This window comes from Chinchilla lanigera, unplaced genomic scaffold (assembly GCF_000276665.1).
Source record: "Chinchilla lanigera isolate Chin_1 unplaced genomic scaffold, ChiLan1.0 scaffold00141, whole genome shotgun sequence".
Taxonomy (NCBI): Eukaryota; Metazoa; Chordata; class Mammalia; order Rodentia; family Chinchillidae; genus Chinchilla; species Chinchilla lanigera.
This window is the reverse complement of record NW_004955542.1, coordinates 395955-411362: the sequence shown is the minus strand read 5'-3', so window position 1 is coordinate 411362 and position 15408 is coordinate 395955. Positions and strand designations below refer to the sequence as shown.

Genomic DNA, 15408 nt, shown 5'->3' with positions numbered 1-15408 from the left:
GTGCTTATTGCTCAGTATCTCTCAAAGATGAAATAGTTCTTCCTATTCAGAAAGGGTTTATAGAGTTTTGGAGTCCTAAATTAAGAAAGACAGATTTTTGGTCATGTAAGATCCAAAAGGACTTTAATCCTTATGATCAAAGAACCAGTCCAGTGCAGAGTGGAGGCCAGGGTGTTTCCTTATCCTTTTCCTTGGCCCTTCCTCTTGGTGGCACAGGTCGCAGTGAGAGCAGGCAGAACTTCAGGCTGCAGTGGCTGCTGGGCTAAGTCTTAATCAGTAGCTTGTAAATGACTGCTTAGTAATATTCCAGCCCAGTTTTTCCTCCTCTAGGCCTGGTTGATGGATCTGATTGAAGGACTTCACTGCTGGTTGCTTGCTACCTGTAAATCAGGAGCCCTAGGCCCTCGCTTGGTGTTCTAGAAACTCTCTGCTTAGATGTCTGAAAGTCTACCTTGTGGATTTATTGTTCTCAAAACACACCTCTCCCCTCCAAGCTGTTCTTAGGGGGCTCTTCTACCTGGGTTGATTCTCCCTCCTCTCGGTCTCATGCCCAGGGACATCTCGTGTGTCTCTCCTGGTCCTGTCCCTTCTTGAGGCTGATTATGGGGTGCTTTTCAGTAAGGCTATTGTGCTAAGGCCATCAGCTTTAGATACTTACAGCTTTGCCCATTGAAGGTGGTAATGTGTTATTGCTAATACTATTGTTATGAACAGAAAAGCTCTTAAAATTCAAGAATAAATACCTCTGTAGCAATTCATAAAATCATTTGAAAATAACTTGAATCAATATGATTCCTTACTGCCTTTGTATAATTCTGATATTTCTTATTAGAAATGAGTTGGACTTGATTAAAATAATATTCACTTTGCTCAGATTGACCCTGGTTTTGTAATTCTTTTAGATTCTGGATGAAATTGAAGAACATAATATCAAAATCTATCACTTACCTGATGCAGAATCAGATGAAGATGAAGACTTTAAAGAGCAAACTAGGCTTCTCAAGGTGAGAACTGGCTGTGGGTGCACCTGTTCACTGTTGCCTATGCATGCATTTCAGAGGGAACACTTGGCAAAGGGCTCGCTTGTAGAGGGTTTAACCTATGAGAGATTGTCTGGGTAGGGTTGGCCAAGAGTAATTTTACTTCAAATATGTTTAGACATAGCTTTCACTGAAGGCCTGGAAATGTTATTACAGGTTTAATTTGTTTCTAATTTGTCCCGTGTGGAAAGTGTCTGACACTTGGAAGTAAAGCATGCGTGCCTTAGTTGTCAGCTAAAATTTGTAATTAATAGCAGTGGGCCAAAACTGTGCTGGTTCTTAGGTTCTTCATAAACATTGGGATTCCCTGTGTGGAGCTCATCTGCCCTGTGTCTCTTTCTAGGCCAGTATCCCATTCTCTGTGGTTGGATCCAACCAGTTGATTGAAGCCAAAGGCAAGAAGGTCAGAGGTCGCCTCTACCCCTGGGGTGTTGTGGAGGTGGAAAACCCCGAACATAACGATTTTCTGAAGCTGAGAACGATGCTCATGTAAGACAGTAGTGTTCCTACCTATGGCTGAGCTGTGGGTGTGCGTGGTCATCATCCTCAGGGTGCATCTACAACACCTTCGTACTGCATGGAGGTAGCCGGTGTTGAGTGGCTAGCCTGGGGTTAGCTTATTCCTCCTGTGGCCTGTAGCTCAGCACATGTTCTTGTGCCTTACTGTCTCCGATTTTGATGCCAGAGGGACACCAAACTAGACCTCCCCTAAGATCCTCCATGTTGGCAAGGAAAGGGGCAGGCCTCTGGTGGGCACTGAGCAGCTGCCCCTGCCCCTCAGCCTTAGTTGTCACTGCATGGTCCCAAGGAGCCTGAGATTTCCATCCATTTTTAGCAGCTGTAACAAGCCTGGCTACCAAAATAGACTTGTTTTAAGAATGAATTTCGTATATAGCAAGATACACGCATTGCTGTTACTCTTAAATAGAGAGGCCAGAGGTTGGTCCAGGGTAGCACCCGCTTGCCCCTGTGCTGCGGCACAGGCTTTGTTGAAATAAAGCCTCACTCCAGTGGTCCTGTTGGAAAAAAGGAGGCTAAAGGAAAGCATATTGCTTAGTACACTTCCTTATTTTTAATTAAAATGTAATTGTACGCATTTGTGTGCAGCAGTATATTTCAACACCTGTCTTCAGCATGTGCTGATAAAGTCAGACTAGTTCTTCATAAGTACACTGCCTTAATAAGAAAAGTACAAGAGCCTGAATAAAGTAATATTTTAGTTAGCTAAAAATTGCTGTATATGGCACCAATAAGCAGTTCTTAGTAAATGGAAGTAAGATATTCTTATCCACACTGTCCCAGCAGGAATGTCATATAGTGTTTGTTCCTCTGAATAAGTTCTTGAACATGCTGGGCAAAAACACCAGCCATGAATGTTTTATAAGAATGAAGAGAAGGGGGCTGGGGATTTAGCTCAGCGGCAAAAGCGCCTGCCTGGTAAGCACAAGGTCGTGAGTTCGGTTCCCGGTACCGGAGAAAAACCAAAAAAAAAAAAAAGAATGAAGAGAAGCTTTAATTCAGCATTCCTGGGCTGTACTTCATAGTCTTGTCCATAGCTTAAGCCAATTCTTTGTGATGTGAGATTAATATGTAAATTTCAAGCTTAAGTAATGAAGATTTGAACTGCATATTTCCCATAAGATCTTTGAGAAGTATGTTATAGTACAGACCTTGTTTACTCTACAGTCTGTTTACACTTCTGTTCAAATCTTCCCCCAGTGTTAGTGGCCTCATGCAGGAACTGGCAATGCCATGGCAGAGGTCCAGTGAAGAGGACTCACCCAGTGTCATTTGCTGTGGTGATAAGGGAGACTTAGTATGACCTCAGTAGGTGTTACCATGGCCAGACTCCTTCACCCTGACGTTCTAGTAACTTCTGTGTGCAGTTTTCCCAGTACTAGGGAGATTTTAGTGTACTGCTGTATGTTCTTTGTAATTGTGTTTTCCCGTGAGAATCACAGGCATGCAGCCATTGTAGTGCTTTTCTTTTCTCTTTTAGCACCCACATGCAAGATCTACAGGAAGTGACCCAGGACCTTCACTATGAAAACTTCCGTTCGGAGAGGCTTAAGAGAGGCGGCAGGTTGTTACACTATCCCCGCTCTTCTGTATCATGTTACCTCAAGCTGTGTTCTCTCCTCTTCTGTGTGTCCAGCTCAGCCTTTTTTTAAATTATTGTTTTTACTTTTTTATTCTTGTTGGGAGACAAGGTGTAGCTTAGGCTGACCTCAAATTTGCAATCTTTCCGCCTCAGGCTGTAGAGTGCTGGGATAACAGGCATATGCTATCCTATCCAGCTTTTAGTTTGTTTGTTTAGGTTTGATTTCTTCAGACAGTGCCTTGCTGTGTAGCTCAGGGGCCCTTGAACTCACTGTGTAGTCTGGGGTGGCCTTTTGTATCAGTCTCCCAGAGTGTTGGTAGTATAGGCATGTACCACCATACTTGGCTTCAGCTTAGCCTTCTTGACCACTAAGCAACTACTTTAAAAGTTGCCTTCCTAGCCCACCATGGTGGTGTATACCTGTATTCCCAGCACTCGGGAGGCTGAGGCAGGAGGACCACTTTGAGTTTCCGGCTAGCTTGAAACCCTGCTCAAAAAAAGTGAGCTTCCTCCTCAGAACCTGAGAGAAGAAAGTTGCTGTTTGTGAAATCATGTTTTTGTAGCCTTTAAAACAATTACTCTATAATGTGCACATGAAAAATAGCTGAATAAGAAGGCCAGAGGCTCGTATTAGAACATCTCCGAAGGTATCCCTCTGTCCGAATGACAAACATGTTTGCCATTAAGAACCATAGCTCCCCGGGAAAGGGTGAGGCCACTGTGGGTGTCATCAGAACAGGAGCTCTGCAGAATTGTAGTGCCACCCTCTTTCACCTTTTCTCATATATAAATAGAGGGAGACCAGTTCTCAACTTTATAATTCAGATTGGTGTTGAACTCATTATACAGCCCAGGCTGGCCTTGAATTTGTGGAAATCCTCCTACCTTAGCTTCCTAAGTACTGGCATTGTGGACATGTATCCTTCTCCTAATACATTTTTATGTGGTATCTGTGGGGTTTTTTGCAGGGGGTGTTTTTGAGGTGGGGTCTCACAGTGCTGTTCAGGCTGGCCTTGAACTCACTTTGTAGCTCAGGCTGGCCTCAAACTTCAATAGATTTGTGGATATGACTGAGGTAAACATTAAAGTCTAGCTTGCCAGGCACAATGACCCATGCTTGTAATCTCAGCAAAAGGAAGGAGGATTATAAGTGCCAGGTTATCTGGGCATGGTGGCATATACCTGTAATCCCAACCCTCAGGAGGTTGAAGCAGCAGGATAAAGTTCGAGGCCAGCCTGAACTACATAGTGAGACCCTGACTCAGAAACACTGAAAACACAAACAAACCAGAAATTCAGGGTTTGCGGGAGGTGCTATCTTAAAATGAAATAAAAAGGGGCTGAGGGTATAGCTCAGTTAGCTCTGTGGCACAGGGCCTGGGTTCAGTCTCTGTATGCATTTACTGTGTTAATTTGGGACCTAGAGGTTAAGAACTGGTTGCAGGCAGGCAAGCAGCAGTCTGCCAGGAATGGCCTTCTGTGCACTGCAGTCCGGTGTGCATTGGGAGCACTCTGTCTGCAGGGCTGGGCTCCTCACTCACTTGGGCCCTGCTTCTCCAGTGCACATTTGTTCTGCAGTCCTGAGAGTGAGAGTAACAAAAGAGCGCTGTCCAAGCATCAGAATACAGGAAGTCTCCTGACTTTATTAAGTCTGCGGGATTTGTCCTTTTTCTTCATTCTGTTCCCTTTTTTAAAAATTTTATTTCGTTTTATTTTGTCTGTTCCCTTACTCATTTTGTCTTCAGTTACAAAATAAAAATTGTAGTATTAAACAGATGCTTCTCAGAATTCTCAAGTAAATATTTTCCTCTAGTTGTCAGTAATCAGAACATATTTGTTGCAGTATTGTAATTACAGTTTCTTCCTACTTGTAGGAAAGTAGAGAATGAGGATATGAATAAAGATCAGATCCTGCTGGAAAAGGAAGCTGAGGTAAGTAGAAAAGTATTTTTCTTATGACTAAAGCTGATTGGTTTATGTCTGAAAACAGTTTGTATATCACTTCTGATGGTTTTTCTTCCTTAATTTTTTGAGAAGAAATGGAGATAACTGTATGCAATAATATACATGTTTTACATATATTACCTCACTTAACCTCCAGTAGCAGTTTAGCTAAAAAACTTGGGAAAAGACTTTCGTAATGTTACTAATCATTTGCCCCGTACATAGATAATAAGCAGTTGAAAAATAGTGAAACTGCCATTTGCATCCATTACCAAAAATTTGAGATGAAATATGTAGGGCTTATATGGAGGGACAAATTAGAAAACTACTGAAAATATTTTTTAAAGATTATAGTAGGCCAGAGTTGGTGGTACACGGTTGTAATCCCTGTACTCAGTAGACTGAGGTAGGGGGATCATGAATTGTAGGCCACCTGGGGCCATATTGTGAGTTCAGGCTCTTTCAGGACTACATTGTGAAACCCTGTCTTAAAAAATGAAATAAAAAAGATTACAGTAGACATGACATTGTAGGTGGGATTCAATTAAAGCTCACACTTCTTTAAATTTCTAGATTTAGTACAATTATAAAATTCCCAACAGGAATTGTATGTGGTTGCTCAGTATTTTTTCTTTCTTAATAATTCTATTTTAAGGAATAAGCACGGGAAACACAGGGGCAAGGCTTGCTTTACATGTTACAAAAATCCTCAAGAACATGGTCACATAGGCAGCCATCTAGGAGACAAGCAGTATTGATCAGGAGCACCCAGACCTGTTAAAGGAACTGGAGTGCAGATTGTCCAGTAGTGATGTGGCCACCAGGGATTAACTGGGTTAACTCACCATGGGTCACATATTTAAATGTTAAAGCCGTGGCCACAGGATTACCTGAAGATTATTTGTTTTTTGAGACAAGGTCTCCCTGTGTAGTTCAGGGTAGCTTTCAACTCACTATGTAGCCCAAGCTGCCCTTGAACTCACAGTGGTCCTCCTGCCTCAGCTTCCCAAGTGCTGAGATTACAGATACGCACTGCCATGCCCAGCTACCTGAAGAAAATTTGAGTAAATATTTCATAGTACTTTCCAGGTTGCCTCCCTGACACACACAAGCCATAGTGGTAAAAGTTGGTAAGGATAAACATACCTCATTGCCCTGCAGAAAAGCTCAGTCATTCTCTCTCGCTTCTCATTACCCACCAGGTAAACTCACTGTCTTTTGGGTTTAAAAAAATCTCATTTTCGTATTTTTCTTAATTATTGCTTCTGGTTATTTGTGTCTTATTTGACTTGCTTATTTTTATCATGTACCTGGTTTTCTATTGAGTCTTTTTACTGATCTGTAAGAATTCCTTGTATTTTAACATGTCATGTGTTAAAAAAGCAAAGAAGTTAAAATTTAATGGCTCACAGAACATCTGTAAATAATATTGAGGGACAACAAACTGAACACCAGTAATGTGCCCAATGTGCACTGTGTTTCCAGCTCCGCCGCATGCAAGAGATGATCGCAAGGATGCAGGCGCAGATGCAGATGCAGATGCAGGGTGGTGATGGCGATAGTGGGGCTCTTGGGCACCATGTGTGAGGTGTGTGCGTGAACACGTAAGTCAGAGACAGTCACTGGGGCTGTCGGGCACCACGTGGGAAGTGAGTTTGCAGACTAGCAAGTCTCTGAGATTGATCTTGGTGTCTATCAGCCTGGAAATTGTGCAGTTGGTACTGGGGGTTCCCATTTTGGCTCAACTTGAATGTGACAGGCTCCTCCTGAAGTCGTACTGGTGGTTGGCATTTTTCAGGCTCTGTCATTAACCACATTACTATCTTGAACTCAGAAGGGATTGCTCCTAAAAGGCAGAAATTACTTCTCAGATGCCACTGTCTATCTAGCAAAGACTTTGCATGTTTTTGAAGCTTACGAATATGGACTCATACAAGAAGAAAATTTTACGATACTACCCTTAGTCATATAATTGGAAATTTGTTGATCCTGAAAATATCTCTTGATAGAAAATAAAAGATTAGAATTAGAACAATTAGTGGACATCAAAAATGACACCATGGAGGAGAATTAATAACAGATAGGGGGAGCTGGGGATTTAGCTCAGCGGCAAAAGCGCCTGCCTGGCAAGCGCAAGGTCATGAGTTCGGTTCCTGGTACTGGAGAAAAACCAAAAAAATAAAAAAAATAAAAAAAAAAAAAACAGATAAGGGAGGGTCACCTTGCTGACCTCTAGTTCCTTGGAGCAGCTCGGCTCCAATGAGTGACTCTCAAAAATTGCTAACCTGCCAGAAAAGAACTGTTGAGACCAGGAACTCTAGACCAGAAAGGCAAATGTCAGCTTTGCTTTGTCTTTGTCTGGGGCGGGTATGCTGAGCTATCAAAGTGACTACTCCCATCACCTCCCAGAGGAAAGCAGAGAATGATGGCAACTTCAGATGGGAGGGATGGGGGCCAATGCCATGCAGGAGATACGACCAAGGGTTGTGGTGGCAGAGATCTGTTGGGAAGCAAGGAACTAGGGAGAAGGTCTCCAGTGCAGTTCTAAGAACCTTGTTCTGGAGGCACCAGAGGGATCGGGATAGCAGGAAGGTGCCTTGGGCTTGGTGGCACACATGGCAGTGAGTGACACAGAAAGCAAGGAGTACAGAGGCCTCCATGACAGATGGACAGGGGTTCAGGAAGGACCTACAAGGCATGCTGGGGCATTGGTCTGCAAAACAGAGCCTCTGCCCTTAGAAGCTTACTGGGGTTGGTATAAGGGGAGGATCTGTTTAACCCCACCTGGTTCTCAAATGGCACATGGAAACCTTAGAAAAGTCTTGAAGGTGGGTGCTTAGTCCACATTGACCAATAAGGAAGTCAGTGCTGCTGCAGGAGTCTAAAATTCTTAGCCTGTGGTCACCTAATAGGTGACAGAGCCTCCTGATGCGAGAATTTGGCCAGGCGTGGTTCCTGCTGGGTAGAGTAAAATGAGGACTACTCAGGGGTAGACTTCTTTGAGCAGGAGGGAGTGATAGGTGCTTGCTCATTTTCTCTGATCTTACTTTTTGCTTGCTTTGCTTACTTGCTTACTTTCTCTGATCTTACTTTTTTTTTTTTTATTTAAGGCATTACAAAGGTTGTACTTTAGACATATAAAGTTAATGTTTATTTCTGTATACGTTCCAGTTTCACAGTGCTTCTAATTTCAGGTACCTCATAAATGACATTATGTTTTGTTTTGTTTTTCTAGGTAGCACTCCTGAATAAAAAGAATACATTCCAGTTGAATGTTAAGCTACAGATTTTCTTGAGATCCTTGGATGGGTGCCCACTCACATATATAGTACCTGTGCCTAAGAATTCAGTTTTTAAAATTTTTGATGGGTTTTCTTTTTTTGTATGATATACGTTTAACATTTGCATTTCATTGCTATGTTACACTTTATATTTTTTGAGATGAATGCGTTTTCATTTTCTGTCCTCTTAACTAACCACTAATGTTAGAATTGATTTCTGAGAATCAGTCAGCATGTATAGTGAATATTAGATTTTTTTTGATGTAGCTTCCTGATTTACATCTAGACCATGCAGGTTTAACCAGAGTGTTTCTGTGTGATGGACATGTACCTCTGACAGAAGGCTGTGTAGACTTGGTGCCAGGCCATTTGCTCACTAGGTCACACTGTGTGAACCTGTTACCTTCCTTGGTTTTCTTTTTGTGCAACACCTGAACCCTTCACTGCTACAGTTTAATACTGTTAATTTCTATGCACGGTTATCTTTCACCAAATAGAGCAGAATTTCTAATGCGACACTTGCTTATACATAAATAACTTTTTAATAAGTGTTTTAGGGGTCTATTTTAATGGTAAGTCATTTTTCAAACCTTTGCAGGAAACTTGACACAAGCACTTTTTATCATATTCTCCACAGTTACTGGTTATGCTGTGCTGCAGAGAAAACCAAAGCAGCTGTGAGCTCCAGTTTCATGTTGCAACGATTTTTTACATAATAAGTGTCAGTATACTATTTTTACACAACTAAATTAAGAAACAATTTTTAAAGAAACCAGCCTTTTCATATTTTATACTGCACTTTAATGTATTATCGGTAACTGCAGATGTGAAAATTGGAGTTCTTTGGTTGGCATACCCCCACTTCCAGACTGGTTACTGGGTAGTGTTCCTGCCAGAATGCCTTAGCTCCATGAAGCCCAGATGCCTGACAGGGTTTTGTGATTTGAACATCCCCTTGTTGTTCTTTTTTTTTTTTTTTTTTTTTTAAATAATTTGCTGTTGAAATGAAAAGAGCAATGGTCTTATTTTTTTGTGTTCAGACTGTCTCATTTGTTTTTAGCCCGTCGTTCCCTTCATTTTGCATAAGACACATTTCTCCATGTGGCCTATAGAGTGAAAGGCAATTTTGATCTGGGCTATAGGCTGGTAGCCAGGTGCCCATAGTTAAAACTGCACCTGATTTGTCTTCTCTGCACTGTGGCCTTGGCCTCACCTTCCTGCCCTTTCCCTCTTCACTGCTGGTGAGATACTCTGGAGTCATCTTTTTGCCATTTCTCCTAACCTTACAAAAGTAGACCACAGAAAGGAATGAAGAGTGAGGAAGACAGCAGTTGTGCTGGTTTAGTATTTTCGTTTTATTACAGTAGGAATTGCACTGAAGAAAAGGGTTGATTTGTGATGAGACACAGGGACTTGGGGGTTTTATTTTGTTTTGGCCAAAAAAACCCCATAGCGAGATGGTCAAGAAGGGTTACAAGGGTTGTGAAGAGCCAAAGGCTGTATGGTTAAGCTCATTGTGTGAAGTTTCTACAGAGAAAAGTATTCCTTGACTTTAGAGTACTCTCGTCCAAAGGCAGTTATTTGACTTGTATTAACTGCTTTAAAAAGCTGTAAGAAAGGAAAAAAAAAAAAACATTCTCAAGGTGTCAGTGTAAGCCCGGTGTATGTCTGAGTAGGTACTGCATGGGGCCCACAGGCACCTGATGACAGCCATGTGGGCTGGGCGGGATACCTGGTCACATTTCTAAATTCCCTTTTGTTTTGCTGTCCAAGTCTAAACATACACTTTTGCTAACTGTTCTTTTACTAAGAGATAATCTCTATCTATAGAAATGTATTTTTAAAACACTTACTTTACACAGCAATTTTGTATCCATTGAAACTAATCTTTATTCAATAAAGCACTGTTGCTTAGATATTGTTTTAGTAGTTCTAATTGTTTCTTGTTTTTTTTTTTTTTGTTTAAATATTTAATCTCACTGAAATAAAATTTCCAGTGGAGTTTTTTATAACTTGGGAAATGATTCTAAAAGCTCTATTAAGAGAAAGCCAAAACAGCAAAGAAATTTTTTGAAAAGGATAATCAATGAGGTGCTTTCTTTTATATAAAATACAAACTAAATTTAGAATTATCAAAAAGTTATTCAATATAAGATTAATAGCACAGAAAAAAGATTAATAACACAGAAAAAGTAGCTCAATATATTAGGAATTGTGCATATAATAAAAACTGTATTATTAATGAGTAAAATTTTGACTTTTAAATATGTTGTCTTGGAAGAATTGATTAAACATTTAGAGAAAATTTTATCATTTCTTCCTGTCTTACTTCCCAATAACTTTCAAGTACACTAAATAAATTCAGTAAATATGAATACTAGCAACTGTAGATGGCTATTAGCTGAACTCTCAGATGAGCCAATGACTTCTTGAGAATATAATGATACAATAACTGGTGAAGTGAAAAGGTCAGTTGCTTTAAGTACACAAACTTTTAACACATCTGTATTTCAAACGTGTTAATAGTACTTCATATGACAAAGGTGAGGGAGCCAACTACAACAAATATGGATGTTAACGCAACTATCCCTCTGCATCTTTGGGGCATTGGGTATGGAAACACCCCCCTCAAGATAAAACCTGCAGATGGTCAAGTCCTAGCACTGTGTGCGACTGTGGTAGCATGGAGCATGAAACGATCACTTGGAGAGACTTGGTCTGATACTCAGAGGCTCAGAGGGACTGTCCCAAGGAGAACACCCAAAGTTAGCGAATCTCAAAGCAGCAGCTGCAAACTGAGAACTCTGGCTTTTATTTGGAATACCAGGCGGTAGAGTAGGAAAAGCATAAGAAAAACAGCTTGGGTAAGAAACTGTACAAAGGCTAAGCAGTTTGTTGGGGCAAGGGAAAGTACAGTGGTTGGACACAACACGTTTTACTAGTCTAAACATCTTGTGGTTTTCAGCACATTATGTTGAGGGCCTACATGTTTTTCCCACAGGCCCCTTCATGATTTTAATCATCTTAATTTTTCATCCCTCTGGCCATCCCCAAATCCCTTATATAAAATGCTGGACTACTTTTGTATATGTCCATCCTCTTGCATAATTTAAATTTAGATTATTTATGAAACTTGCTATAAAAGTGTTATGTGAACAGGTGTTGTGCTGTATTTTAGGAAATAATGACAAGAAGAAAAGGCCTGTAAGTATTGAGTGCACACAGATACAATTTTTTAAATATTTTAATTCTTTAGTGTATGGAATTCACAGATCCGGAATCCTTGGATACAAAGGCTAACTGAGCTTAAGCAAGTGCTTAGATACAGAAATTAGTTAAAGAAATAACTTAAACCCAGTCAATCAGTCATGGTCATGGTCAAATCATGCTCGAATGATAACTGAAATGAAGAGAACTACAGAAAACGTCCATGGTTGTTAATGAAGAAATGCAAAATACTAAACCAGCTGTGATTTTCTAGCTATTCAGTTAGAAACATTTTTGCATAATGATGACACACTATTGTACAAAATAAAAAGATACAGGCATTTTATATAGGCTGTTAAAAAAATGTATGGGGTTGGAGACATAGTTCAGTGGTACATGCACCTTCCTGGCAAGCACAAGGTCCTGCATTTGATTCCAGCTACTAAAAAATAATATAATATAATATAGTATAATATAATGATCTAATCATTGGAGAAAGTAATTTTGGAAAAGAATAAGGGGATGGTGATATTTCTCGTATATATGCATAAAGTTTAAGAAACTATAATCCTTACGTTCCAGTTTTAGAATAGTCTCAAGTCCAAAACAGTCAAGCCTGCAAAACCAAAAAAATTCTTTTATTTTTGGCCTAAATGAATATTTCTTAAAATTTTCCATATCTTATCCACTTGCTTACCATGATAGAGAAAGCTGCCCTCTTCAACACTTCCATGATAAAACTCTTCTCACTATACCAGTCCAGGAACATCCATAATGACGAAGTCAGTAGCAGTCAATCCAAGTTACTACAAAGTCAGTGCAGTAGATTTTCCCCCAGTAGATCCATCTAAGCATTAGCATTCCTGCTGTCTTCCTCTCTGCTATCATTGCTAGTGCAAGTCTGAAGAGAGGCCACAGAACTAATTTATCTTCTGATGGAGTCCCCATTATCGCTTGTAGGAGAACTTCACAATACATTTAAAGGTACCCGGGCAAGGCACAGCGGTTGAGCTGGCATCTGCTTCCCTGCCCCTAGGGGAGGACACAGCACAAGGAGGGAGGCAGAGACAAGAGCCTGAGCCAAGGCGGGGGACAAGGCTCCCTGGGAAGCATACTGCACCTTCTCCATGTTTCTTGTTTTTTGATTAGTATATTTTTGTGATACATAATGAATATTTACTGTGGGGAGTTGGTACCTGTATACACAGAATCTTAATCCTTTTTATTTCCTCTTCTCCCCTCCTTCTGGTCTCCCTCTATCTTTAGATCCTCTTCCAATCTGGAAAAAGATTACCTCCCTATTTCCTATTATCTTTTATTTTGCTTTTTACATTATTTATACTTTGAGTTTCTCATATATGAGAGGAATCATATGATATTTAATATTTGTGTCTGATTTATTTCAATAAGCATTGTGATCGCAGGGTGCATCCATTTTCCTAATGACTAAAATTCATCTTTTTAAAAAATTTATCTTTCTTTGTGGCTCCATTGTAGTACTCCATTGTGTATACCACATTTTATTTATCCATTCTTCTGTTCACAGTATGTATGCCACTTCCAAGATTTAGCCCTTCTGAGTTGTGTTGGTATAAACATGGGTATACATGTATCACTGTAGTATGGTGTTCTTAAGTCTTTGTAGGAGATACCAGAAGAGTATGAATAGCTGGGTGGAATGGAATTGCTAGTTTTAGTGTTTTGAGGCATCTCCATACTGATTTCCATAGTGGTTGTACAAGTGTATATTCCTCCCAGCAATGAAGCATTCCTTCTTCCCATAACATTGCCAGCATTTGTTTTAAATTTTTTTTTTTTTTTTTTTTTTTTTTTAAGAGAGGGTCTCGCTATGTAGCCCAGGCTGGCCTCCAACTCACTGCTATCCTCTTGCCTTAGCCTCCCAAGTGCTGGCGTTACAGGTGTGCACCATCAAGCCTGGCTTGAGTCTCGATGGAAATTCTTTCTGGAATAAGATGGAATCTCAGTGTTGTTTTAATTTGCATCTGTAATGGCTAGACCTCCTGAACATTTCTTATGTACTCATTGGCCATTTGTATTACTGTGTTTTTGAAAGTGTGTGGCTTCTAGGAACATTCACAGCCACAACAGTGTTTGGGCATGAAATCAGGAAGAATGATTTGTATAAGTGACATCAGGACTGCTTAACTGTTGGAAAGCTCAGCCCAAAGAAAGTGAAAAGACTGGAATTAAGTGTTCAGACCATCCAGGAAGGTTCTGAGACACATCTGATAAAAATTAGCACCAATACGATTTCAGTGACACATATTCATCAATTAGAAAATGTAGCAACAACTACTAATTAATTGCAGATACAAATGAATGAGTGCACTGTATCTAAGAAGAAATTTCTAGTTATTTTCCTTGTTTGTGAGGAGAGATAGGAGAGCTTTACAACTTTATCAAAGGACACTAAAAACCTAGCTGCTATCCTCCTTTCGGTGCCTGGATGCCTCCAACCTGAGCCTCGGGCTGGCTGTGCATGTCTCTGTACTGACCTCCGCAGGCTTGAAAGGGCTCCTGGCCTTACAGCTGTTGTCAGTACTTCCTGAGCTGCACCAGGCCCCTGGGTAGTAAGTAGGGCTTTGCCACTTAGTTCTCTGCGTGTTTGTGGCCTCTATTCGTTCTCTGTTCTTCCGGGCTCCTTACCTCAGAACGGATGACAGTTAATTATGTCCCACTACCTTCATGGGGTCAGCAACCCAGCCTCTGTCCGAGGGCAAGTGTGCCACTTTAGGGTCTGTTCTCTGTGGCGAGGACAGTCCACTGGGCTCATGCCATGGGATGGTTGTCGCCAAAGCCGGGTTCTTTGTCCCTGGGACTGCTTGGTGTGAAAGCCTCTAGCGGTGGGGGACTGAAGACCTTCCCACAGGGCCGAGTCTCTGCCAGCATCCCCTACGTCCCCCTCCACATAGGTCAGGGGTCCTCCCGCCTTGTCTTGGTGGAAGACGGTCGGGCCTCCTTGGGAGGCCAGAGCACTGCCGGGAGTCAGCTTGAAGACATTTGCGACAGCTGTTATCAGCCAGCTTCGCCGGCACAGGGTGGGGTCCGCGAGCGTACTTTAGGGTTCAGTGAACCCCCTCAAGGAAGAGACGACTGTACTGCTGCGAGTCACAGGTGTGCAAGGCCCAGGATCTGGTCTCACGTTTCCGTTCCCAGTGGGGACGTCTAGGCCGGTCAGGGACCGCGGAGACTGCCTGGGTGCTGGGCAGCATCGCAGGCCTCTCCGCTCCGTCTTGTCTTCTCTACAGTATTCTTTCGCGACCATGCCATGGCTCCTGGTGTCGGTGGACCACAGGTCCGGCTAGACCCAGAAGGTGAGCCATGGGTGCGAGTTAGAAAGAGACAGGCGGCGAGAGGGAAGGGTGCCTGGGTGCTGAAGCGATTTCCCCTCGAGCCGAGGCCCCACCCATCGAACTGAAGTCCCGCCTGTCGGGCCGGGTCCTCTCTAGAGCTAAGGCCACGCCCAGCGAAGTTCTCCGCCCATCAGGCCCAGTACTAGGTGAGCGGAGGCCACGCCCAGAGAACGTTCGCTCATCCATCCCAGCCTGCCAGGAGTTGCCCCGCCTAGCGAGCCTAGACCCCGCCCAGAGAACGTTTTTCCGCCCCCAGACCCAGTTAGCGGAGAGAGTCGAAGCTCCGCCCAGCACACCCAGTCACTGCACAGATTTGCACTGACTTCATTGTCCTCCCCAAACTCCGCCCTATCTCCGTCGTTCACCAATCACGGGGGAGGTTCTGCCCCCGTGCACCACAGGCCAATCAACGGCGCGTCCGCGGCGAGGGCGGGGTCGCGTCGGGCGCGCGGCGCGGGGGC

At 42.2% G+C, this 15408-nt stretch overlaps 1 protein-coding gene across 5 annotated transcripts in view; it reads left to right on the top strand.

Annotated features, from left to right (window-relative positions):
- Positions 1-10282, top strand: part of Sept2 (septin 2) — a 43224-nt gene extending 32942 nt beyond the window's left edge. For 4 of the 5 annotated variants that reach the window (XM_013508105.1, XM_013508103.1, XM_013508104.1 and 1 more), the window contains exons 8-13: positions 903-1004; positions 1384-1529; positions 3040-3123; positions 5016-5073; positions 6571-6689; positions 8321-10282. In XM_013508105.1, the coding sequence (XP_013363559.1) occupies positions 903-1004; positions 1384-1529; positions 3040-3123; positions 5016-5073; positions 6571-6672 (492 nt within the window). In that variant the 3' untranslated portion in view covers positions 6673-6689; positions 8321-10282. The remainder of the gene's footprint in view (positions 1-902; positions 1005-1383; positions 1530-3039; positions 3124-5015; positions 5074-6570; positions 6690-8320) is intronic. The other variant, XM_005411134.2, reaches the window with a different exon arrangement.
- The last annotated feature ends 5126 nt before the right edge of the window (positions 10283-15408 follow it).